Below are 23427 nucleotides of genomic sequence, written 5' to 3'. Positions count from 1 at the left end.
GCCGTCCAATCAATCTCAACATGACGGAGATACCCGACTGCCTCACCACGGTCCAAAATCCATCTCGACTTCAGAAACAACATCTGATTGTCTGCTGTGGGGAACGGGAGCAATGGCATGTTGACTGTGCGAGGACGGTCGATCATGCATACCGAGCCGAGGTTCGTTGTCTTTGTCGTCTGATGGGACTGGGGGATAAAGGTGCGGCCAAGTCTGCTGTCTGCTTCGCGCCGAGTCAGATCGCCATTGTCACTTCATCATCAAAGTTTCTCTCTGAAAAATGTTTTATTAGAGGTTACTTCGGGTCGAGCATTTCTTTCGGCTTGTCGTCGGGCTTCCCGTTTTCAGATGACTGTTGCCCGGTGGCTGCACACGGCACATCCATGCAGGTGGCCTCGATCGCTATCTTGGGCAGCTCACACCGGCTCTTCATACCTGCACTCCATCCAAGGGACCTCACGTCGGTAGTTATGCAGTGCTGGGTCAGCTCGGTTAGCGCAGACGTGTGTTATCGAAGGCTTTTTCTTTCCCTCCTTAATAACAATTTTACACTCTTTTATCTGGTGATCCCTACCTCTCTTTTCGTACTCTTTGAGAGTCCTGAAGTTAGGTTTGCACTGGAGAATCAATCTAGTTGAGAGAGAAACACCGGCCTCCTGGCCGGTACCGGATCCCACATAGATGTGGGGGCTTCCATACTCCTTCTCGAGCACAACCAGTTAGACACACACCTTAAGTGTCCATTGTTAGCTTAACGCTCGTAACGGCCTTTGGGTCTTCGAGGGTTATTGGAGGCATCCAGATTGCAGGAAGGTGAGGGACGTGTGATGGGGATATGACCTTATAATGATTGAGTGAATATATCCCGTTCCGTACTCCTTTTCTTTCTTCTCTTTATCTTACTTCTATGATGCATCTTTCCCTTTTTGCATTCTATTTTTCTCTCTGCTTCTTCCTTTTTCTTTCTAACTGAGTTCTGTTCTTCGGTCTTCTCTTTTCTCCCTTTCTCTCCTATTTTATGTTGTTTTTCTCTTATTTACTTCTCTTCCTACTTCGCCTGGCTTGCAATGTACGATGAGCGATGCAGCATGAAGTCATTTGATGGCATGTCGAACAAAGACCTCTGCACTCCTTGGTCCCTTTCGGCTCCTCGGCTCATTAGCGTAACGGTCCTAGTTCCTGCCAGAAAAGATGGCGAGATGATGGGGACTTGCAGCCGCTCTCCGGAACCGGTGCCAATCAATGCCATGGATGCTCCCGGACATAGCTCCGGCCCGGAGGGGCGAGGCAGTCCAGTTTGCCCCTACTAACTAGACGTCATGGCCAATTCGGTAGGTTTGCCGAGATGCCGGAGGCTTTGCTCCGCGGTTCACCAGAGTTTACTGCAAAAAGGCAAAACTCCACATTATCAAACTCATTACAACAGCCAATGCTGCCCTCAATCAAGAGTCCTCATTGCGTTCGTTGGCTCCGGAACAGTTCTGCCGGATGTTGTGGCGTGTAGTTACTGTTTACCATTCCTGGCTGTCTCCGTCAGCTCCCTTGATCTACTGAACTCGAAACAGACATAGACTGTACCTTGGTCTACTTTACAGTTCGTATATTGTACAGCACTCGATACCGCCCTGATGATCGCCACGAACACAGTCGAGTCTGCATTCAGGTGACGGGTGTCGTTCGCAAACCAGCACGTGTAATCAAGCTGAGTACTCAAGGGGCTCCAACGCCAACGGAAACTTGAACAACCGACCTGTCCTAAATTTGGGAGACCACATTGCTGGACGACAGATGTGTAGACACGAGGAAACCTTAGCTGCACGCCATCGGCACAGTTGGAGCTGCAATGACGCTATAAACACCGAGTAATGTGTTTATCGACCCATCATGGAAGTTGATCAGGCAGGACATTGTGGCGGCGGGGCCCGGAGGATGGCTAATGAAACCCAGATAAAACGGCAGCTCCCGTTCTGCAAGCGATGGGGTAAGCTGTAGCCAATTTTCCAGGGCTGAAACGTAGTGCCTCTACGGATCTACGTTGACTCCAAGCTCCCAGCAGTGCATAGGACCTGTTCAACAAATGCCTACCCAGTTGGCTGCAATGGGTAACACTAATTCCCGAGGGGCCATGGTAAACAAGATGGAATCTGCAGGTATTCTTTTGAGATGCGGATGTTGATGATACAATTTCTTGATCATTATTATCTAAATGACGAAACGATCCCATCGTGACCTCTGAAAGATAACTTGTACAGCAAAGTGGTATCATGCTTCTATGATCCCGCGCCAGCCCAAAATGCAATTTTGATATATAATATCCTTTCCCTGTTGCGATGCCGACCGCGGCTGTCTTTCTCTTCTTGATAACTCCACTCTGCCCGAAACACCATCGCTGAATGATGATAACCAACGAAACAAAACGCTGGCTAACGAATAAAGATGCCATTTGAGTGATATAAGACGAAGGCAATAACGTGGCCATGACCTTCGGCGCCAGGCCGGGTAAGCACGACATCATCAAAAACTGAAACCCTACGGAGAGGGGGAAAAGAGCTCAAGTCAACGGTGTCCCTTCCGAGTCGAGACTCAGACGACCGCGCGGCGTTGCAGCCAAAATGGCGCCAGTGTGTGATGTTGCATTCGTCCCGTCGGACCCTCCCATTTCTAGAGTGCCAAACCAGCGGGAGTGACAACGTTGAAGCACGTCGACGTCAGCGGCTTGGCAAGCGGTGGGGGAGTTGAACATGCTGAAGCCCCTATTGGCGGAAAGGTCTGATTCGCTGGTCAGCGGTGGACTCATTGCCCAATGAGCCGCCGTGGATCCAGAACCTGCAGCGTTTTAACGCACAATGATGATTTTGCCCTGCACCAGAGAGGGAAGGATCCCGCTCAGGTGTTTGATGAGATGTCGTATCGTCTTGTGTATGTGAGCTGCTGACTGCTCAGAAAGAATTCGAAGCCTTCAGATTGCGTGTTTGGGCGTGATTGAGTTTTGGTGGATGATGTGTAATGAGATATTCCCTGCGGAATAGGGAAATGGTCGAATCTCCACGTAGATAGACTACCGGCTATCGATCGGTACAAACGAGAAGTTCGAGGATTGTGTGTGCAGGTGAACCGTCTTACCGCACAACAAAAGCTGTTGTCGGATGTAATCCGAGAGCGCCATTCTGTCTTAAGGAGCTCATCCCGGTAATGGCTCGTGCTTTCAACGCTCAACTGCTTCGCACTGATTGCTGAGCATCGAGTCCCAAAAGGACAACTGGCCACGATGGCGACCGAGGGGGGAATCGGTGTCAATATGCCGTAAGACTGACAGACTCGGCGATCCGGCGGGTATGTCCGAATGTGCATGGCCTGGGATCGTATACTTCCGTGGCACGGCCCGTCATGCGTCTCGATTCGGAAATGCACCAATACGTGCAAGGTAACCGTCCATGATTCCGGCATTCCGATACCAAGCGATGATGGTGCTGACGGGCCGCAGTATCCAACGTCCAAAAGATTCGGCCGGAGGACCGCTGCTGAGCTGAAATGGAATCCTGCCCAATCACCCGCAGTCGGGCTGGTTCATATCCCAAGGGGTGCGCTCCAGATGGGCACCTCCAGCGAGCATCACCCTCATGTATAGCCGACGAGCTTGGCGCAGCGGCTGCAGTAGTAGATGTTGGTACCAATCTGAACCATGCCGGACATGCTTAGGTCGTCCGTCGAGGTCATCTCCTCGGCTCGGGCGCAGCGCAAGCAGCGGATCACGGCAACATGGACGGGGGGGCGGATTGCTGAATCCATGCTGTGCCGGGCAGATGACCCTGAAGCAGTCGTATTCGAAGACGGAAGATCCGGGTCGGATGTCGAGTACGAGGAAGCGGATGACGAAGAGGTGGTTGACGAAGCTGATGATGAGGACCCAAGGAAAGGGCGCGATGAAGACGTTGAAGCGGACATGGTGGGCGAGGTTGATGAGCGTCGAGCAAACGCTGGCTTTATCTATCGATTCGAGCCCAATGCCAGGTAGAGACCAGAGGCGGGGTACGATGTCCAAACAAGTCCGGGCATATCGGGATCGGAGAAGTGCTGGTGCAGGTTTTTTGGAAGGGGGCTGCCGGGTGTTTTATTGTGAACGGATCACTGGGTTTGGCGGGAATGGACTGGCCCAGACCAAGGCTTGGTTCTGGCCTCTGGACCCCACCAGTGGGTAGGCTGGCACACGGCCTGATTGGATGGGAGGGAGAAGTCCGAGGTTGCCGGTGTTGAGGGCGGGTAATTACAAGAGACACGTTGAAATACAGAGGCTGCAGGTTGCGTGCGAGTGGAAACGGTGCGGTTTCGTCCTCCTCAGGGGCAGTGCTTATTTCCGACAATCGAGATGGACAAGCACTGATTCGATCCTCGCTGCCCATGATGAACGATTTCTCCTCTTGTTCGAGAAGAACGGCTCAATCGCCCAGTGCTGACTCACAAATCTTCCCCCTCATGAGCGCAAACTGGACAGGCACCATCGTGTCGGTTCAGGATGTGTGCTTCCGTAGAGTTCCCTTCACACGCGATCGGCTGGATTGCACTGGGCATCGAGAGATGGCCATGCGGTCGCCAAGATTGTGCTACGAATCTTGCGAGCAGACACTTGCTATGGCTGAATTTGTAGTCTCGAGTTGCTTCGGAGCTTCGCGGCATGTGTGTCAGCATCTTCAAAGGCACGATCACCTCTGCCAAAATCCGATCCAGGCAGTTAGCGTTACGGACTGTAGATCGATCGCTTACTGTTGTAAAAGCACTTCCAGTTCCCCGCGTTGATTCCACCCAAGACAACTTGGAAGGTAATTACAGTACAGTACCTTGACGTTTATGCATTCCCGGTTTCACACAGTTCCGTGTCTTCAGTTATTAAGCGGGCCCTTTTGCTGTGGGGCGTTTCAAATGCGCACCTCCACGGAGTACAGGCACCCATGACGATACCAAGTTTCTTGACGGTCCGCGCGGTAGTAACTACCAGCCAAATAAGCAACTCTCCCGAATTGAGGCCCTTTAAACACATCCCTCTTTTACGGATGGCGGATTCGTTTTGCACGCTCTGTGGAAGTCGTTCGACTTTGTCTGGAATGGGATGACAAACCTCAGACCCGCAAAAAGGACGACAAGGTGGGAAGTCCAGCCCTATCTGAAGAAGGCCCGCTTCGGCCATCTCCCGCGTCTTGGCATGCGAGAACTGGACGTTCGAGAACTCGATCGTCCTTCACTTTCTCGATGGGTAGAACGACACCAAAAGCCGCATGCAGATCTCGTCCCATCTGAAAAGGCGTGAAAGCAGCGAACATGCAAGGCCAAACCCGTTTCCTTTGCCTGATGACTGACCACCTGACCCAGTGAGCATCGCACAATCCTCAATAGATATCAGGCCTTAGAACAGTCGATCTGCTTAGTGCTGCCATCAGCCCTTCAGTCTCCCAAGATGGTACTCATCCAGGACCTGCCGGTGGGCTCGGCCTCAGTCATTGACATCTCAATAAGCTGCAAGCAATGGCTTTCTGCTTTTGTGAGGGGCCCAATTAACACATTCCAGCATGGCGCTGCCCTGACCGTCTGTAAGGGCCTGATCGGCTGCCTGTGGTGCAGTGCGGTGCTCCTGGAACCCTGTCATGTACCAAAAAATGCTTCACTCGGGTAAAATGAGGGCGCCTTGCCCTTTCAGGCACCAGTTTCCAAGTGGGACAACGGGTTAAAATTCCTGGCACCTTCTGTCTGCCAAGACTATATATATTACGCCGTCGCCTTCATTTAGATTCCGCACCACGGGCAACCGATCAGGCCCCAAGCTTTATCACGAATGCGGCTGCAAACTTCAGTGTGCCCAATACTTACGCTATGTCGGATATCGGGTACTGCTCTTTCGACCAGGGCAGCATTGGCTCGGCCGTTCCGGATGGAGGTCGCAAAAACCACTTACGAACATAGATTTTTCGCCAATTCCCCTGAAGTTTCACCTCTCATATAGTGATTGCCATTGTTCCTCGATAACTAGGTCGGTCGCGTCCAAGTCAGCCTCAATCACCGGCAATGGTGGCATCCTGGTCCAGAGACCGTTCCTCGGCGGTATCGTTTCAGACCGTCGTAGCTTAAGTACATCACCATCTTCTTGCCCGTGGAGTGTGAGAGCTTCGTTAACAAACTGTTCCAGGGGTACGCCCCGCGTGAGCTACCCGCCCTCGCCGCGCTCTGCGACGCGTAATTTAAATTTTTGCTGAATACAATCTCAAGCTCGATTTCTGGAGTGTTGAAGGACGACACGGCAGCCTGGATGGTTTCTGTGACCTGTTCGCTGTCTACTTGCCGGGCTCTACACAGTAGTTGGGCTGTCATTCTGCAGAGACGTCACTTGAGTCGTGGCGCTCACTGGAAGTGGCAGCAGGTGATGACTTACGGATCCCAGCCGACTTAGTCATGCTACTGTCTTGCTTTAACATCTATGAAATCGGCCAGACTCGCCGTCACAGACGTCGTACACAGTGCAATCAATTTTGGAGAGGACCTCATGTGGAGCTAAAGGCACATCCCGTCGGCGAGAAAATCCTCAAGAAAGCTGGCCACTTTGCGGGACCAGACAGCTCTGCTGGGACGTAGCAGTGCCAGTGAGGAAGCCGCTTTAGTGTAGACTCCACGCGATTCCAAGGATAGCTTCGGTAGTGTTATGTACAGTACCTCGGGCTTTCGAAAGTTTCGGCATCTACAACACCACGGGAATGCACAAAGCTCTGGTTTCATCAAGAAGCTCTGGTTCTCAGCACACCATGCTTCTTTAATGTGGACGATATCAAGCTAGCTATTACTAACCCATTCTCAATCAACTTCACCCTCGGTCGCTTCCCCCGATCCTGTCTCCCGCTGTGAAGGTCAGGCATTGTCCGATTCAAACAGGAAGACGCAGGAAAACGGTTACTGAGTCTTCGATACAATCATCGTGGCTGAAAGGAGTGGAGGAGTCACCTGCCGCCACAAGTAACATCGCGCCACGATCTGTCACCAGTGCTTCGCTGACCAGATCTTGAATTGATCATAAGTGATCGATCGTATGAACGGGATGAAAGGGATGAGGCATAGTAACATCCGTGCAATAGGAGACAATGTGGGACTATCGGCTATGCTGCTGATAGGAGCCTGATGCTCGGTTGGATGTCAAAGACAGGCAGAGAGACAAGCGGCGAACCTACGAGATTGTTTTGAAAGTTAAGTGGGCGAAGACTCGCGGAGCTCATAGATCCCGGATTGCCTCCTTTTCACAAGCTGTGTGATATACCCGGAGTACAACAATTGAAGCACCATTGAGGATGACAGTGATAAGAGTAGACGTAGCATGGGGTGGGCGGATGAATACGAGGGCCCGGTAAGTGATTCACTCCTGCCGTCTTCTAGACGGGATGCGTTAGGTGACCGTAGTGTTAGTCGACGCCTTCCCGTCCTTGACGATTATGAGAGCCGTGAGAGCCGTGAGAGCCGTGCTCAGCGACGTGTATTCCTCGGGCGAATGAGGCAGTCACATACCTTGACTCACCAGGCCAGTCAGTATGTGGACGGATATAATGTACCATGATATCTTTACTTCACTGCCTGCTTGCTCTGCTTTCCTGTAACAAGGCTTCAGCTCCGGCGCAACAAAAAAAAAAAAAACCTGCTGTAGAACGCCCCCTTCCCCTATCCGCCCGCTGGTTATCAACAACGAAAACAGAAATCCGCTCAAAAGTCTCCTACTCCGCGGTCTAAGGTACAGGCAAAAAGAGTGACGGAATAACATGGAACATTGTGCCGCCCGGGCAGGCCGTCAGCGGACCCATGCCCGCCTTCCTTCTCTGTCGGGAAGTTGAGTCACGCGAGCCGCCTGGACGAGACACCCAAGCACAAACTAAACCATTCATTCTGGCCCCTCGTTTGGACAAGGTAAATAGGTAGGTGTCTTCAACTGGGTCCAGCCCCTGGATGACGGTTGGCGTCTCTGGACTGGGCGGTGCGGGAAGAAAAAGAACAAGAGAGAGGGACACAGGGACCTAGACCGAAAAAAGCGAATCCTCCCCTCTGCATTATGATAGTTCTGTGTAGGCTCCTGGCCACGGGTATGTACGGTTGGTCCCTTCGATGCCTGTAGGTGTGCTTAGAAGTCGTTCTCGAGCCCGTTTGCTGCGATGAAATTGTGAAGGCACGTGGGCAACGAGGAGGGTACGAAAGGGAAACAAAGGAAAATAGACGACGCCTGGCGAAAATGTACAGGTTGTGTGCGATGAACTGAGATGTGGAAGGTAGTCGCAAAATTGCGCCCGGAAGCAAGGAAATCGTTTCGTCGTAGATCTCAGATCGGGTGCTGATGGTTCGCCGAGCTGGCATCAAGCTGGCGACCAAACGGAACGCCGAATAGGTGGAAGATGGAAAGCCTATCCGTCCCGGGCGGGAATAGGCGTTCTCGCAGCTGCGTTTCCGCAAAGTCTGAGCTCACATCACGATGCAGCAACCGCAGCCTCCCTTCTTCTGTGTTGTTTCCTCGGGCGGCTCCGGCACCCGGACGGTCTGCGAGAGCTGAGGTTGATGCCCCGGTGTTCTGGGACTCGGAAGAGTGTTGACGGCCGGCGTGTCGGCAATCTTGGGCATGGTCGAGTACGAATTCGTCCTCGCAGGGAGGGTTGGGCTTTTGGCCTCGGCTTTTAGTGGCCAATCGCCCTCGTTCTCTTTCTGACCTTCTTTTTCGGCCTCCTTGTCGACCTCCTTCTCCTGGGTGCCGTTCTCGGGAGGTTTGAGAAAGCCCTCGTCTGTGAGTGGCCTAAACTCCTTGTCGTAAACGCTCCCAAACTTGCCCTCGCGCTCCCACTTCTCCTGCTGTAGTCGCTTAGCCACTGTCGGCAGGAGTTGTTGGTCAGGAGGGAGCCTTGGGTCAGGGCGGTAAGCTGAGACCATCCATGGAGGTTCGCCTTCCATGGGTTTGCAGTGGCTGCTCGAAAACTCCCGCTCACCAGATCTCGTCGATGGCCGCGTCGTTGCTGTCCCACTGCTCGTCGAATCCTTGCTCGCCGCGCCGCGTGTCTTTGGTCGTCCTGCCGTCCCATTAGCCGGCTTCGGCTTTTTCGACACCGTTGCCGTTGCAGGCTTCTTCGGCGATGAATCAGGCCGCTTGTTCGCTTGTGTCGTTGGCGGCGTGCTTGGAACCTTCGCAAGTGCGTTGCCTGTGCTGCCACTCCTTGCGCGCGGTTTGGGATACGTTATTGTGTCCTCTAGGCCTGGGCTGCCGTCCCGTCTCCTCGGCAGACGCGCGTCCCGCGCCAGATGCTCGGTTGGTATAGGGACAGGGCTGTCCTTCGCCACAGGTATTCGGGAGCCTTTCCCGTTGGCGTTAACCACCCAGTGTCCATCGCCTTCTTCTTGTATCTCTTCTGGTCGCCTCAAGTCCCAACTGGGAATAGATGCTGCATCGAGAGTCCTCATGTCGGTGGTTGTCGCCGCTGAGTTCTTCCTAGATCTTGGGACGGCGTTCTCGGAGCCTGCAATCGACCTGCCTGACCCGGTAATCTTATCCTGGCTCTGATCCCGCCTGGGCCGGTTTTGACTTTTTGATCTCTCTCTGTCTCTTTGGCGGGGGAGGATGATTCCCGCCGCCTGCAGCTCCTCGCTCTCTATCTTGGCCAGCTTGTCTCTGTGAATCCACTTTGAGTTTTCATCGCTGTCTGAGTCCGGATGCATGCCGTTTGGGCCCCTCTTCTTTGTATCCTCAACCCGTTCCCCGTTAGTGGCACCATGGTGTTCCAACGAGTTTTGTGATATATTCGCATGTTGCCGGAGACTTCGTGGTTTCACGTCCTGGCGATCGTGTTGCGCGATGATATCGAGGGTCTTCTCGTTCACTTCAGAACTTGGTTCTCCGTCGCTGTACATTTGCGGTGGCGTTTCCGGGTCGGTTACCGCACGCATAGTCAAGTTCCCGTTTTGGGATGCCAGCGGCAGTCGGCCTGGCGCGTGGAGGTTGTCCTCATTCAGAAATGGCTTTTCGGCGTGTAAGGTCTGTCGCAAAGAAAGCAATTGTCAGCAACGAGAATGATAGGGGAAGGTGCGCCGGTATTTCATGTAGTAACGCCAAAGTGGACTAAAGATGCCCCATGTCATCTTACCCCTGTTTCCGTCGGCAGAACATCTTCCCACACATAGGGAGGCGAAACCGGAGGTGTTGCCAACTGCGACACGGTAGCCATCCTTTCATCAACAGCGGACTTCGCATTTGGGGGCTCGGCTGATGTTGGCGATGTTTGCTATGTTGGATGAACGAGGGGTTCCGGCACTCGAATCTCACGGCGAAAACAAGAACAATTAGTTCAAACCGCCAAGAAGAGCCGTCTCCCTAGGTCAAACAGGGCGCCCCTGGTGTAGACAAGATGCTCGGGTGCGGGCGGTCGACCCAGCCTCCAAAGGCCAGAGTCGGCCGACAGCTACCAAATGCTCGGCCGACCTGTTCCCAGACACATGTGCCAATGAAATGTGTCTAGCCACCAGCTGCGTGTGTGCCCTCGTGGGCCCGCTATGGCGAGGTTGAAAAGCGTTGAAGTATCAGTGCGTTCTCGATGGCGGTGTGTTGTCAATGGCATCCGTGCGAAGCGGTTGTGGATTGAGGTGCAAGCGCCCCGGTTCCCGGTTTTGGCTGGTTTGTAAGATCAACTTATCCTTGCCGCATCTGCAAGTATCGGAATTCTTCTCTGCTCCTCCAGATTTGTGCGGTGTTCTGCGGGCTGCTGCAGGATAGTAGATGTCAAGTAGCACCGTGACTGCTGTGGCGTCGGGAGTTGTCTGGGGCTGCTGGGCGCTGCAGGCGCCGAATGTAGGTGCTGCTAAGGTAGATGAGGGGCGTTGGACGTTCGAGCGACACACATTGCACTAATCTCTGGGCTTCTTTTCTCGTTGCAGTCCAGAGTCGAGCTGCAGGCGATCCAAAACCAACCAGACAACTCAAGAGGGAGAGAGTCACAAGTGGCGGGCTGTGTGAATGGCCGTTCTTCGTTCCAAAGCAAAGCTTCGAGAATTCGCTTCGGTAAGGGGCGTCATCAAAATAGGCCCAACATGGGAGGAAGCTTTTAAATTAATCTGCCTGCGCATTGCCATTGGTCAGAGACGGTGGGTCTTGCGGATTTCACAGGGTTCTGCTCCATGCACTCATTCGGTGACCTCAGAACTCAATCAGTGATGAGGTCCAGGCTGTCAATAACACCACTAGAATGATCAAAACCCGACGCCGTTCTTCCTCTTGGAGCCTTCTTTGTCAAAGGGCCCTGTGATAGTCCGCTGCTAGCTTGTAACATGTCTTAGCAATTCACACAATTTCCATAAAAGACAAAAACCCCGCATCCCGTTCTAGGCTTTCCTACCCACCGCTAGGTCCTTGCTTCTTTTCCCCTCGAGGAGCCAAATCACCCGAGTATGCCAGGTATCCAGGCAGCAGTCCCCCCTCTCTAGTCTCGGGGAGGTGTAAATAAGGCCTTCTTCTCCAAGCCTCTCTGTGCGGCCGATGATAAGTTTTCTAGTCAAGCAGGCGGCTTCTCTGGTGAGCCGTGACAGAATCCTGTTTCTCATGTCTGCGTTATCATCAGTCCCGTGTCAGACGAGGCGGACCAGGACCGTGTGTATCAGAGACACCCGCAATCGCCCTGTCAAGCTGCCCAGGGGCGATGTGTTGATCCATGCAGGAGATCTCACAGATCAGGGGAGCTACTCGGAGTAGGCTGTTGAGGCCACCGGCCTTCCATATACTGAGCCATGACTCTTTGCCTGCCGGAAAAGAATTGACGGCCGAATAGAGTTCCAGGGCAGTTCAATGGCTAGAGAAGGCAGTCTTTGAAGCCAAGCTCACGTTTCAGATAACGTTACGTGTGTTCAACTGATGATTGTAAAACCCGTGGATTTCGGCTCACAATTTGCAAGGAAACTACTGTACGATATCACGTTGGATTATGACTTCTATTCTCAGCGCGGATCCAGCTTCCACAACCAGGACCCTCAGGACCCCGCCAAATGTCTGGCGCTGTTTACCTCGAGTAACACCATCACATACCTCTAACACGGCAACGCTACTGTGCGGCTGAGACGCGTCAACGGGCCACGGACCGAGTTCACCGTCTTCGGTTCCCCTATAGACCTAAACACGGCACGTGGGCCTCTCTGTACCCTCGTCCAGATACCGAGGCAGAATCCCCGACGCAGGAGGGCACGGCAACAGGGAGCCAAAGTGCAATAGAGCTGTGGGCTGCTGTTCATCTGGATGCTGACATTTTGGTCACCCATACGCCACCTTACGGACATTGTGATGATTCTCATGGCTGCAGAGCTCTACGAGAGACGCTCGGCAGAGTACGGCGCTGGCTTCATGTTTGCGGCCACATCCACGAAGCCAGAGGTGCCCAACGCTTGAGATGGGATACCGACGGTCTCAGCATCGGAGACCAAGTCGCCGACTGTCTGTCTGTGGAGCAATGGCGCGATGCCAACCCGATCCAACCTCCACCAAGATGAGCCTGGTCGACTTGACTGCGCGTTGTGGAAGTCATCCACTCGACTTCCATGATGCAGCGCCATACCCCGTGGCACAGGTCGGCGACCCAACAGCGTGGGACGACGAACCTGGCTCCTCCGCAAAGCTCGGAACGGACTGCAAAAGACGCGGGCAGCCAAACACAACTATACGTGCCGGCCGCCGGGAAACGTGCGTCGTCAACAGTACAACCCTCGCCACTGGACAGCCGCACACAGGAGGGAAGCGGTTCAACAAGCCGATCGTGGTCGAAATTGATTTACCCATATGGAATTGATGCATCGTCGACTTCGATTTTCAGTTTTGCTGTGCACAATAGGCCTGGTCTTCCTGGACCACTCCTTTCTTTGACGCCACCATTTGGTACTTGTCAAATCATTGCTCGTTGACAGTACGAGCCCGCTTACTGACTTGGGCATCGGAAACTTCTGGGCGGGGAGCAGAAGGATGAGGCAGAGACCGTCGAAGAGGGGACGACACGGCCTTCACTTAGGGTCACAAGCTGTTTGGGTCTTGAAGCGAGCCGGTTCAGCGCTTCACGCAAACATTACGGCGCTTGGCTGGGATGTTTTTATATGGCACTTGTCCACAGTGACCGTACATCCGAGAAAATGCGTCGGCAACTTCCGCAAGAATACACTTCCGCGACCTTTCACAAGTCGAACAGCGCCCAGTTGTGTTTTCCGGCTGGCTTGAATGCTGCTCAGCAGACGCATAGGGTGAGTAAGCAAGCAGCTGAGGCATCATCGGAGCAGCCGGCATCTCTTTGGGAATCCTGCAGCATCGAGGGACCAATGGGAATCATAGAAGCTTCTGTGGGAGGGGTCAAGGAACAGGTGATGTTCACCGCCAACAGCCCGAAAACCAACGGCGGACATGGCCGTGAAAGTGTGCATGGAACACACGGCGAATCACATCTAAGTCGTCGTGAACAGTATCCCTTCTGCACCATCTCGCCTAACGCAAAGGGTGGTGTAACAATTATCACACAACCATACTCGGAGGCAGCACTCTGTGGGCATGAGAATTATTCGAGTGCCGATTCAAAAGGGCCATCATCCAATACTCATCAATCTTCATACAAATCCTAGTGCAGCGATTCTTAGTTGAAGTCGGAAGGCAAGGAGGGGTAGCGTGGATCGTGGGGTGGGGGGAGGGGGGTACAATACAGGGGAGCAGGCGTCTGGTTGTCCTCCCACTCGCCAGGACAGATCACGGGTCACCTTCGAGCAGAGACCATTGACAGGACCGTTGTGTTAGAGAAATGTGGAGGAGCACCATGAACCAGTCCCAGCTAGACTGTTCATTCGATATAAGCGGTCACGACACGGATCCGATTGTCCATGGAACGTGTAGAGCCAAGGGAAGTTAGTTATTGACTCAAAATTCAAGAAAACGGCGGGACATGTGGCCTGGCCAGGCCTCGACGGCCGACCACAAACGACCAACGCTTATGCCCTGAAAGCCGTTGCTACCAGGTACAAACAGTACTCCGCAGAGACAAAGCAAAACCTCAGGCACTAGCGCACGGTCGAGGTTCTTTGACAGCGGGTTGTTCCGTGGGCGAAACGGGTGAGCATCCATCCGGTTGCCCGTGGCACGCGGCCGCTTGTGATGAGATCAGACCCCCACTGAGCCTTCCAAGTGCCGCGAGACTTTCCCTGCAGACCTCCATCGGAGCCATCGAGCATCTGGAACCCTTGATTGGTAGACGGCTCACCCAAACTTGCCCCGCGTTGGTCGCCAGTAGCATAGTCCAACACCACAGGCCAACCAGAGAGCTCGCGGGATCGACTAGCAAGTAGCAACCTGAAGACAAACTTACAGCTCAAGTCCAACGAGAAGGGTCAGATTGATGGAGCAACGCTCCAATAACCCGCGTCACTGCGGTGGGCTGGCTTGACGTGGAGTGGCCGGCGTGGTCGAGCCCTATGTATTAACCTTCTCAGCCGAGGTGGGGTGTTGGCGGTGTGTTCACCATCGGAGACACGGCTCCCCAATCACCAGTGTCCCAAGTCATCGGGGCTGCATGATTGTGTGGCCTCTGAGGGGAGCAGCAGGCCAGGCAGTGCCACCGTACCTGCTTCGAGATTGAGAGGATGGGCCAACGGTGGTTGGCCGAATGGTTGTTGGTGTTGTGTTGCCCCGTGCCACAGCAACGATGCGAAGGCTGGTCGACGAGGGGTAGCGTCGCGGAGCCTTGCTGAGCCTGAGGTCTTGGGAGATACCTGCTTTACCTGACACCCGTAGAGCATGACACCTGGGCACGAAGACTTCACTTTCATCTCCAATCTGGATACGGATAGCTTCAACAAATGGGTCGCGACAGGCGAGGAGAACCCACCCAATTGGTTAGGTGCTTGGCAATGGTTCCTGAACCCGGGAGCTCTCATGCCTTGAGAGTCATGAGGTGGCCGTAAGTGGTGAAATACGGGTGGGGCTCTCGGGGTTGATGGGTTGTCTCCTGCAGCACATCACAGCCGAAGGGGTATGGTTGGCGAACGGCCACAGAATGGCGGCCAAGTCGCCTCACATTGCTGCGGGGTGACTGCTGGCTCCACCACACTGGTGCAGCGTTTCCCCAGCACATCACCTCAGCAAGGTATCGGCACTCGGGAGAGGCATGGTTTCTATGAGCAGCGCGACGCTGGTTGGCCCCTCGGATGGGATGAAAAGCGGTAGTTCGCCAGGAAGTTTAAGTTTCCGTTCCAGACTCGACACCCAATCTTGCATTTCGGTCGCCCGCCGGCAGTCGATGGAGCGTGTTCTGCAACTAGACGGATTTCGCCCCCGCTAGGTGGAGGAGACAAGACGAACTTGTGAACCGGGCTCCTCATGACAGGAGGGACCTATGACTTGTACAACAAAGTCCGCAGCAACCTTTGGCCTGAGGTAGGTAGATGCCGTTAGCCAACGGAGCATAACGGACAAGAGAGAATGCACTGGCGGGCTCGTGGTCGATCAGGATGCTTCTGTATGTGTCTGGATGAGGTGTGGCTGACAGGATAAGGGGTCATCAACTTGCGCGCAAGCTCGATTCGGGTCGTGTGGTTAACCATAATCGATGATGGTGTTTGCGCATTGTTACTTGCCTTGCAGAATGGGGATTGGGGAGCATTCCCCCGAGTATCGATACCCCAGGGTCTCGTTGCCCGGTGAAGACCTCCTGGCTGCATCCACACCGCCAGTTGCCTCCTTGCGCCTGGAACACCGACTGCTAGTGTCCTCCGGCAAGCATTCTTGTCACCAACTGTCCGCTATCTGCCTGGTATGACTGGATCCGGCGTCCAAAAGATCTCCTGGCCGAACCATAACTCACTTATGATAGGGTATTGCAAAACTGGTACTTGGTCGGCGGTCGATTTAGAGGTTGCCTCAACCAAGATAGAAACTCCACAGGCAACTAGATCCAGTGGCCTTTTTGCCGCGTGGACAGCCACTGCGAGCCCCAGCCACCCCGGTGTTGAAGCGGCTTTGCGGGACCCGAAGTGGCACAACTGCCTGAGGGTTCAACGCCCGCTTGTCGTCCAATGCTGGGAATTCTTCAAAAGCCATCAGCTGGCATCTGGAACTTTTGACTCGGCCATCCTCAACGGCCTCCTAGGTCGGCAATCTCAGATCACCTCGAGCATACAGCTTCCACGTTGCCACTAAAGGCGAGTGCTAGTGGGTCTCCGTTCTAACTTGATGGGCGTGTTGATTGTTCGGTGCTTGCCGAATTCCGCGTGGGAGGCCGCTTGCCCCAAGGGTTGTTCGTAGCCTTCCCTAGCCCCATTGGTTTAGAATATTGATGTTTTTGTTGACGGTATTGCCATTAGCGACCCGGTCAGTGGCTGGCCGGCGGAACTGTTAAAGTTACGGCATATGTCGCGTAAGCTGAACCTGAGCAGCCCTGCCACTGAGGCTGGAGCAGAAACTGGAACGCTGCCTCTTGCTTGGTTTGCTGAGAAACGAGCACGGCCCTGACCAGATGCACAGGTTGTCAAGTTAGCGCAATCTCGAGAGCTGAGGGACCTAAACAGAAACAGACCGAAGGCAAGGGACGACCGAGGGGCGAACCTTCCGTACGGAGTACCCCTGGCTCGCGTAACTTGAGTGTACGCCATTTGAAACAGGGAAAGTAAGGGACAACACGACCAATGAACTGGTCCCTAGCCCACTTCTCCCCACAAGCGGGCGCCGTACGGTGTCCACTGCTCGACCCTCTCGGCGGGCAGGTGCTTGCAATACCTGGACTGGGCTGTTCCTTTTCACAGGACAGGACCTGAGGAATCAGCCATCGCCCCAAAGCATGCCAGGGCAGTGCTCCACCAGCACTCTCTGTGGTCGAACAGTGAACCCCCTCATTCCGCCCTGGCCGCTGCCCGACAAACCCGTCCCTCTTGGACTGCGGGTGATCTCATCACCTGCTTCCATTCCCTTCCCATCACCTTACACCACGACAGTCAACATCCGAGCAATAGCACTAGGCTGGCAACTTGGGCTGGCCCGGACCATCTTTGTCGGCCGGTCTACAAACGAGACCATCTTTGGAGTCTTTTTTCATCTTCCAACTCGTAATCAGAATACCGAGGGAATATACGGTCGAGCCATCCAGACTCACAGACGGCAACGAGGTTTGCTTGGTGCTCGACGTACTCCACCAGCCGAACGGTTCATCCCATTTACAACCACGTTTCTCCATCCATTCTTCGCACCGTTCCTTTTCCGGTCCCATTCCTTCCCCGCTCTTTGCTCTACCGGCTTGCAAGATACCTTTAACCCCCAACACATCAAAGCACTGCATTGCTTGTACTTCTAATTGTGCCGTTGGCCACCGAAATCCCACCCGCCAGCAGCAGGGAAGTCCGCCTTGCGGTTCCTTCATCGCCGCACACGCCTCCCTGGAACACTGCCCACGCTCCTTCCCGCCGGAGCCGAGCCATTCTCGCGAATCTGATGAATTAACAACCCCTGGGGTCGATCGACGAGACAGCTGCGTTTGCAGACGACACTTGCACGACAATCATTCAAATTTCTCCCTCCCCGCTCCTTACATCGGATACACAATTCTGGGACTCGACGACAACCGGCCTACACCCCAAATCAGCATACGCTCACTATGACTACTTCTCTTCCGCCGGATCCTTGGAAAGCTCTCGGTGTCGAGAGGAATGCGGACAAGTCTGAGATTCGGTCTGCGTACAAGAAGCTTGTACTCAAGTGCCATCCGGACAAGGTGCAGGATCCGACCTTGAAGGCGCTGAAGGCAGATGAGTTTCAGAAGGTGCAGCAGGCATACGAGCTGCTCAATGACGATGCTGAGAAGGCAAAATACGAGCAGAGGCTGAAGCTCCAAGAGCTGCAGCGCGCCGCCAAAGTACAGCAGGATGTGAAGACCTCGCCCAACACTTCGGTCCCGCGCTCGTCCAGCAAGTACACATACGACATCCACACTACCGCCTCCGCCACGTACAAGGCCTCTCCATCGGGCGGAAAGGTGTACGCGACTTACACAACAACCCAGTCCCGCTCACACGAGGATATGCCGTCATCTCGCAGTTATGCGCTGTACGACGACACCGACAGGCAAGCCCGGAGGACCGCGAGTTACGAGAAGCCGTCGAAACGGGACGAGGACAGGCGCGACCGCGACAGGGATGAACGAAGACGCAGAAAGGAAGAAGAAGATCTCAGGTTACGGGAAAAGGAACGCGACCGGGAGCGAGAAAAAGAGAAGGCCGAGAGACGGGAAGAAGAGAGGCGTGAAGCCCGCAAGGCTGAGAAGAAGCGACTCGAGAAGGAGCGCGAGAGGGACCGGGAGAGAGACCGGAGACGGGAAGCCGACGAGAAGTCCCGCCGCCACACGCCTTACGTAGAACACTACGACCCTTACTTGGATGAACTTGTACTTGAAGACGAGAAGTACGTCTCCTCCAAGTCAGAGAAGAAACGGTCATCGAGCAGGAAGCACGACGAGACGCGCGAGCGACCGCGGGAACGCGAACGTGAACGCGACCGGGATCGCGAACGGGAGAAATCGAGCTCCCGTCGGGCCAAGTCTCCTCATGTCAATAGCGATCGGAAGCATGTCGATCTATACCAAACCGCCGCAATGTACGTCGCAACTGCCGGTAGCTCTTTGCCCTCTGAAGCCGGGGCGTTCTGGAAATCGCAAACCCCTCACGCACCCACACCCCCGCCCGCCCTCGACTTTGAGGAAGAGGAGAGCATTCGGCGCTCGTCTGCCCGTGCGGCAGGTCGCCGCACCTCCAACGATGCCGCAAGATCTAGAGAGAAGCTCAATAAGTACGACATTCCAGAGGCGGCTCCCACTGCCAGGCCGATCCCCACGCTTTCCAAGTTCGATCCTCCTCCCGTCCCCGAATCGCCTCCGCGGTTGAACCGATCCCAAACGGCTCGGTATGAGTCGTCCAGGCCTATCCCGTCTCTCTCGCGCAACCAGACCTGGGGTCCGAGCATTAATCTTGCCGGCGATTACTACCCGGACTTCGATTCCGAGGAGGAACGGGAGCGACGCCGGCGCCGAAGCCGCCGCACCCGCTCCCCTTCGGCGCAGCCTACCCACCGGTACAAGGTGGAGGGCACCAAAACGTCCAAGCTCGAGCCGCAGTACTCGTACGGCGAGTCGCCGACCTCGGCAAGGCGGTATCAAACCGTCGATGCTTCACATTCGCCGTCGACAACATATCCAGGCGTCCCCTTCCGAGTCAAAGAGACCAAGGCCTATGGCCTGGGCGATGTCTCGTACGCGGAGTATGGACAGCCGTATTATTCGACGCATGCTGGCGAAGGGTACACCGTTGGTGCCTGAGCAACCTCCACAAGATCAACTGAGAGGGTTTGGAGGAACTCCGTTCTCGGTGTATTTTCTGCGTCCTCTTGTTAAGTTTTCTTTTATACCGTTTAATGAGCGGGTGACGGGTAAGTAAGCGTGGAGATGAGACCATGATGATGATTTAACCTTTTTCTTACACCATCGGTCCAATTTCCCTCTCCTCCCTGTTGATGGCGTTCATCTGGAATATCGGTGGTGATATTCGAGTCCGGATCTGTATCGGGTTTGATGTTGCTTACTCAACATTTACATGAACGACGGAAGAGCGTTATGACAAAACACAGTAACGAACCAGTCGTGTTCCTGTTTTTGTTTTTGTTTTTGTTTAGCTATGGGTCAGTCTCATGGAGTTTGGGCTCTGTCATGGCATTTCGAGCGGGCGGGCTAGCATGGTGACTGGATGACTGGATGGATGGATGAACGATTTGATGGCATGATTCGGAAGGCAGGCAAGGAAAATGAGACGACTCTCCACGAGCAGGCAACAAGTTTCTGACTTGTGTGTGTCCGCGCCGCTCCTCGGAAGAGGTTGGCAGCCTGTGGCGGGATGGTTGGAGGCGATTCGGTCATGGAATGAGAGGCATGGAGGAAGGGAGGGAAGCGCAATGACTGAATGAGAGCGTCTCTCTTGGATCCCTTGTTTCTGTCGTTTGTCCTTTGGTTTCCCTTTTTCCTTAACTTTTGCCTTTCTGGATGTACTTAGTTGGCTACGGCGATGGGGTTTGACGTGATCCCCTGTCGTCTAGATACAGAGAAATACAATGTGAAGTGATACAACTAAACTATACTGAACCACAATTCCCGTTGTGTTCGTCACGATGCTCTCCTGAGGGCAGAGTGTGTTGGGCCTGTTGATTTGCACCAAGATCCAGCACATGTTGTAGTCATTAGGGATAGACAAGCTTAATCTACCTAAAACAGTCATATTTGAACTGACAGTTTCTCAACAGGAGCCAGTGAAGAGACCGAGGGGAAACTTCAACCTATGGACTCGGTGTCTCCCGACTGGCAGGGACACTGTCTACCAAAAGATATCTTACAGCTTATTGTGTTTCGTAGGGCATAACGTACATTATCAGTGAGTGGGCCACTCTCTATTAACCTACAAACGCCATCCTCAATTATAAAGCAACAACCCTAGGAACTAACTATAGTTACATCAGAAACAGCTGAATCGAATGCTTCTATAGCCTCGTGGCAAGTGCGGGCCTTATAGCCTGGCTTACTGCACACACCACAGCACCGAACCCTCGCATAACCCCCCTCCTATACCACAACTTCCTAACTGCATTTCTTGCGCCCTCTCTCCGCCAACATCTGTCACAAATGAACCAACGAGAGTCAACAACGGCGGCTTACTTGCAGAAGCCAGTGGGGAACGTAGGACGTTCCGAGCCAATCACTTAGGACCAATCGGAACGAGTACTAGAGGTGCTCCAGAGAGCTCTCAGGAGCATGAGAGAGCACCAGTGCAAGGCCAATCAGAGGACGCTCTAAGAGGCTCTCGAAAGCACCATAGAGCATTGGCTCTAGGTGGCTCTAGAGAGCACGAGAGAACAACCAAATGCATCTAGTATATAGTCACTCGTTCTGGAGGACTCTGGGAGTTCTCCAGTAAGCAACTCAAATGCAAGATTGTCAGTACCCTTGGACATTGCTTGTTGTGAACCCTTTGGCTTCACCGAACCTCACCCCGTTGTCAAGTATAACCTTTAGGAGTCCCTTTCTGAAGTTGGGGCTTTGAGATTCGTCACAACATCCCCATAACCTAGTATCTCCTGTGCATCTTGTACAATAAGTAATCCTCCAAGCTGTACACGTGTTTTTTGGCTCTCCGGCGCTTGCTAGTGCCTCGTTGGCCTTGCGGAGCGAAGCGACCTTTGACTCAAGGAGAGCCACTCGATGCATTATAGCTATTGTACCCTTGGCAAGCTAGTCCACGGCAGTCAACGTTAGAGTCGGAGAGCTACAGTAATTTGATGTTTGATAATACGAGTCTTCATGAACGTTGACTGCGCATTACTTTCAGGAGTTGTAGGGTATTGTTGGAAAGTTGTGGCACTAGAACTTCGGACGCTCAGCTGCAAGTTCCCTGCTGTTGGTGGCTGCCCAACTGAGCGTCAGGCAACGTGAGGGGTAACCAGGGCGCTGGGCAACGAGGTCAGGGCGATTCCCCCTTCGCTGGAGACGTGAGAGAAGAACAACCTTCAATCAAGAACATCCGGGATGCTCCGAGTATCTCAAACCCACTGTTGTAAGCTCCCATCATCCGTGTGATCACCGTGGAATCGTGGCTGTTGGTCTTCCAACAGGTATATGGGAGACCTAAGGTTGTGGTGTTCTAGGCCGTGGGGTTAGGGGTATTAGTATACGTAGCTTGATATCTAACTTGGAAAGCATAGTTACTCTCTGGATCGTATAGTACTAGACCAGCTCCTGCAAAGCCACCCTAGGTATTCCTCTCCATTATAGAAGCAAACAAGGCCTCGCGAAAGGCATAGAGAAACTCAAGCTGGCTTACATAGTTGATATATATTCGCATCAAGTCCTCGATCTAGCGACCATACGCCTGCTTCAGCGGCCCAAAGCTGCCGAGATCGAGAGGCTAGAGTTTGTAGGAAGAGTGCGGAGGTATACAGAGCGTGATGATATTATTCCGCTAGCAGTAGAGCTCGACTTCGGTCGAGTAATGGCTCCCGTGGCTACCAAGGATCAACAACTAGTGTCACGAGTGGGCGCAACTGACTACTGCGTAACACCTTCAAAAGAGGGACCGTGGTTCGAACTGTCCAGTCGAACCAGGAGTTGCGCACATGAACCTCACACTGTCATGACCCGTGACATGCCTCGTGATTATAAATCTCCCATTAGATAGCTATACAGCCAATGTTAGACTAGGAGCTGTCCTACTAGCGCTTGACGCTCACATGGAACGGGCAAGCCGTCATCTGGGTGCTGGTTGTCTGGCGCTTCGAAGGGTAGGTGTCACGGCGATTGCGCCGTGCCTGCCAGGACCCACGGGTGGGGCCCAGCGTGTGGGGGCCCCTGCGGGTTGAAGATCCTGCACCTCGCTGCCGCGAGGTCTGCCGTAGCTCCTTGAGCTACGTCTTGACCATCAAGCCTGCCCGTACCTGACGGAATAGAGCCCAGACTGTAGCTTAGCCCGAATACAACTGCCATTGGACTATCAGCCTGTCCCACCCGTGACAGTAGGTTATAGAATTCGCTTACAAGATAGGGCCAGTCCTGCCCTTGCTACATCTGTAGGTATAACGGGTAGCGGTGGTCAACTCAGCGCCTCGAGGCTAGATCTCCTTAACTGTGAGGCGATATCCGTTGCTCAGGTCATGAGCCCTGATTGCCTCGTCAGTCTCGGCGAAGGTGACGTAGGTTGCTAGCGTCGGCGGCAGGTGTGACGGAATCTCAAAGCCCCAACTCCTGAAAGGGACTCCTGAAGGTTATACTTGACAACGGGGTGAGGTTCGGTGAAGCCAAAGGGTTCACAACAAGCAATGTCCAAGGGTACTGACAATCTTGCACTTGAGTTGCTTACTGGAGAACTCCCAGAGTCCTCCAGAACGAGTGACTATATACTAGATGCACTTGGTTGCTCTCTCGTGCTCTCTAGAGCCACCTAGAGCCAATGCTCTATGGTGCTCTCGAGAGCCTCTTAGAGCGTCCTCTGATTGGCCTTGCACTGGTGCTCTCTCATGCTCCTGAGAGCTCTCTGGAGCACCTCTAGGACTCGTTCCGATTGGTCCTAAGTGATTGGCTCGGAACGTCCTACGTTCCCCACTGGCTTCTGTAAGTAAGCCGCCGTTGTTGACTCTCGTTGGTTCATTTGTGACATCAGGGGAGGTCGAAAACAGGTTTGCAAGGGCCCTTGGCAATTAAAGATAGAGTTGAAGATAAGTTAGTTGATAGATCATGGTATTCTAGGCATAGCCTATAGTTGAGGTGCTAGGGAAGTCGACATAACCCAATAAGATAACCTGCAATTGCTGTAACGGGCTGAGCCCGTAAAGGCCTCGGCAAACTCTCGGCC

At 53.7% G+C, this 23427-nt stretch overlaps 8 protein-coding genes across 8 annotated transcripts in view; 4 read left to right on the top strand and 4 right to left on the bottom strand.

Annotated features, from left to right (window-relative positions):
• Window positions 1–3618: 3618 nt before the first annotated feature.
• Window positions 3619–3945, bottom strand: N657DRAFT_566772 (uncharacterized protein; the record flags this gene model as incomplete). The annotated part of the gene is made up of 1 exon (XM_062788449.1): window positions 3619–3945. One exon carries the CDS (start codon window positions 3943–3945, stop codon window positions 3619–3621), a length of 327 nt encoding a protein of 108 aa, XP_062651758.1.
• Window positions 3946–8475: 4530 nt separating this feature from the next.
• Window positions 8476–10220, bottom strand: N657DRAFT_631684 (uncharacterized protein; the record flags this gene model as incomplete). The annotated part of the gene is made up of 2 exons (XM_062791082.1): window positions 8476–10032; window positions 10140–10220. 2 exons carry the CDS (start codon window positions 10218–10220, stop codon window positions 8476–8478), a joined length of 1638 nt encoding a protein of 545 aa, XP_062651757.1.
• Window positions 10221–11587: 1367 nt separating this feature from the next.
• N657DRAFT_654058 (Metallo-dependent phosphatase) lies at window positions 11588–12821 on the top strand (the record flags this gene model as incomplete). The annotated part of the gene is made up of 7 exons (XM_062794470.1): window positions 11588–11733; window positions 11816–11878; window positions 11938–12050; window positions 12125–12184; window positions 12233–12473; window positions 12527–12593; window positions 12651–12821. 7 exons carry the CDS (start codon window positions 11588–11590, stop codon window positions 12819–12821), a joined length of 861 nt encoding a protein of 286 aa, XP_062651756.1.
• Window positions 12822–12970: 149 nt separating this feature from the next.
• Window positions 12971–13701, top strand: N657DRAFT_237434 (uncharacterized protein). The gene has a single exon (XM_062786362.1). It carries the CDS (start codon window positions 13120–13122, stop codon window positions 13633–13635), a length of 516 nt encoding a protein of 171 aa, XP_062651755.1. The 5' UTR covers window positions 12971–13119; the 3' UTR covers window positions 13636–13701.
• A 2416-nt stretch (window positions 13702–16117) lies between these two features.
• Window positions 16118–16766, bottom strand: N657DRAFT_237357 (uncharacterized protein). Its single transcript, XM_062786360.1, has one exon. It carries the CDS (start codon window positions 16648–16650, stop codon window positions 16324–16326), a length of 327 nt encoding a protein of 108 aa, XP_062651754.1. The 5' UTR covers window positions 16651–16766; the 3' UTR covers window positions 16118–16323.
• Window position 16767: 1 nt separating this feature from the next.
• Window positions 16768–17495, top strand: N657DRAFT_237358 (uncharacterized protein). The gene has a single exon (XM_062786361.1). The coding sequence runs from the start codon at window positions 16836–16838 to the stop codon at window positions 17343–17345; it is 510 nt and encodes a 169-aa protein (XP_062651753.1). The 5' UTR covers window positions 16768–16835; the 3' UTR covers window positions 17346–17495.
• A 150-nt stretch (window positions 17496–17645) lies between these two features.
• Window positions 17646–19358, top strand: N657DRAFT_565594 (DnaJ-domain-containing protein; the record flags this gene model as incomplete). The annotated part of the gene is made up of 1 exon (XM_062788369.1): window positions 17646–19358. The coding sequence occupies one exon, from the start codon at window positions 17646–17648 to the stop codon at window positions 19356–19358; it is 1713 nt and encodes a 570-aa protein (XP_062651752.1).
• A 2983-nt stretch (window positions 19359–22341) lies between these two features.
• The window catches only part of N657DRAFT_237308 (DDE-domain-containing protein), a 3656-nt gene continuing 2570 nt past the window's right edge, over window positions 22342–23427 (bottom strand). Inside the window, exon 2 of the mRNA XM_062786359.1 lies at window positions 22342–22533. Coding sequence (XP_062651751.1) covers window positions 22368–22533 — 166 coding nt within the window. The 3' untranslated portion in view covers window positions 22342–22367. The remainder of the gene's footprint in view (window positions 22534–23427) is intronic.

The sequence above is a fragment of the Parathielavia appendiculata genome, assembly GCF_033297405.1.
Source record: "Parathielavia appendiculata strain CBS 731.68 unplaced genomic scaffold N657scaffold_2, whole genome shotgun sequence".
NCBI classification, from domain to species: domain Eukaryota; kingdom Fungi; phylum Ascomycota; class Sordariomycetes; order Sordariales; family Chaetomiaceae; genus Parathielavia; species Parathielavia appendiculata.
Note: the sequence above shows the minus strand (reverse complement) of the source record. Positions and strands in the feature narration are given on the sequence as shown.

Coding starts and splice junctions, on each gene's coding strand:
- N657DRAFT_237434 (XM_062786362.1), top strand. CDS start 13,120: ATGGCACTTGTCCACAGTGACCGTACATCCGAGAAAATGCGTCGGCAA.
- N657DRAFT_237357 (XM_062786360.1), bottom strand. CDS start 16,650: ATGGCGTACACTCAAGTTACGCGAGCCAGGGGTACTCCGTACGGAAGG.
- N657DRAFT_237358 (XM_062786361.1), top strand. CDS start 16,836: ATGCCAGGGCAGTGCTCCACCAGCACTCTCTGTGGTCGAACAGTGAAC.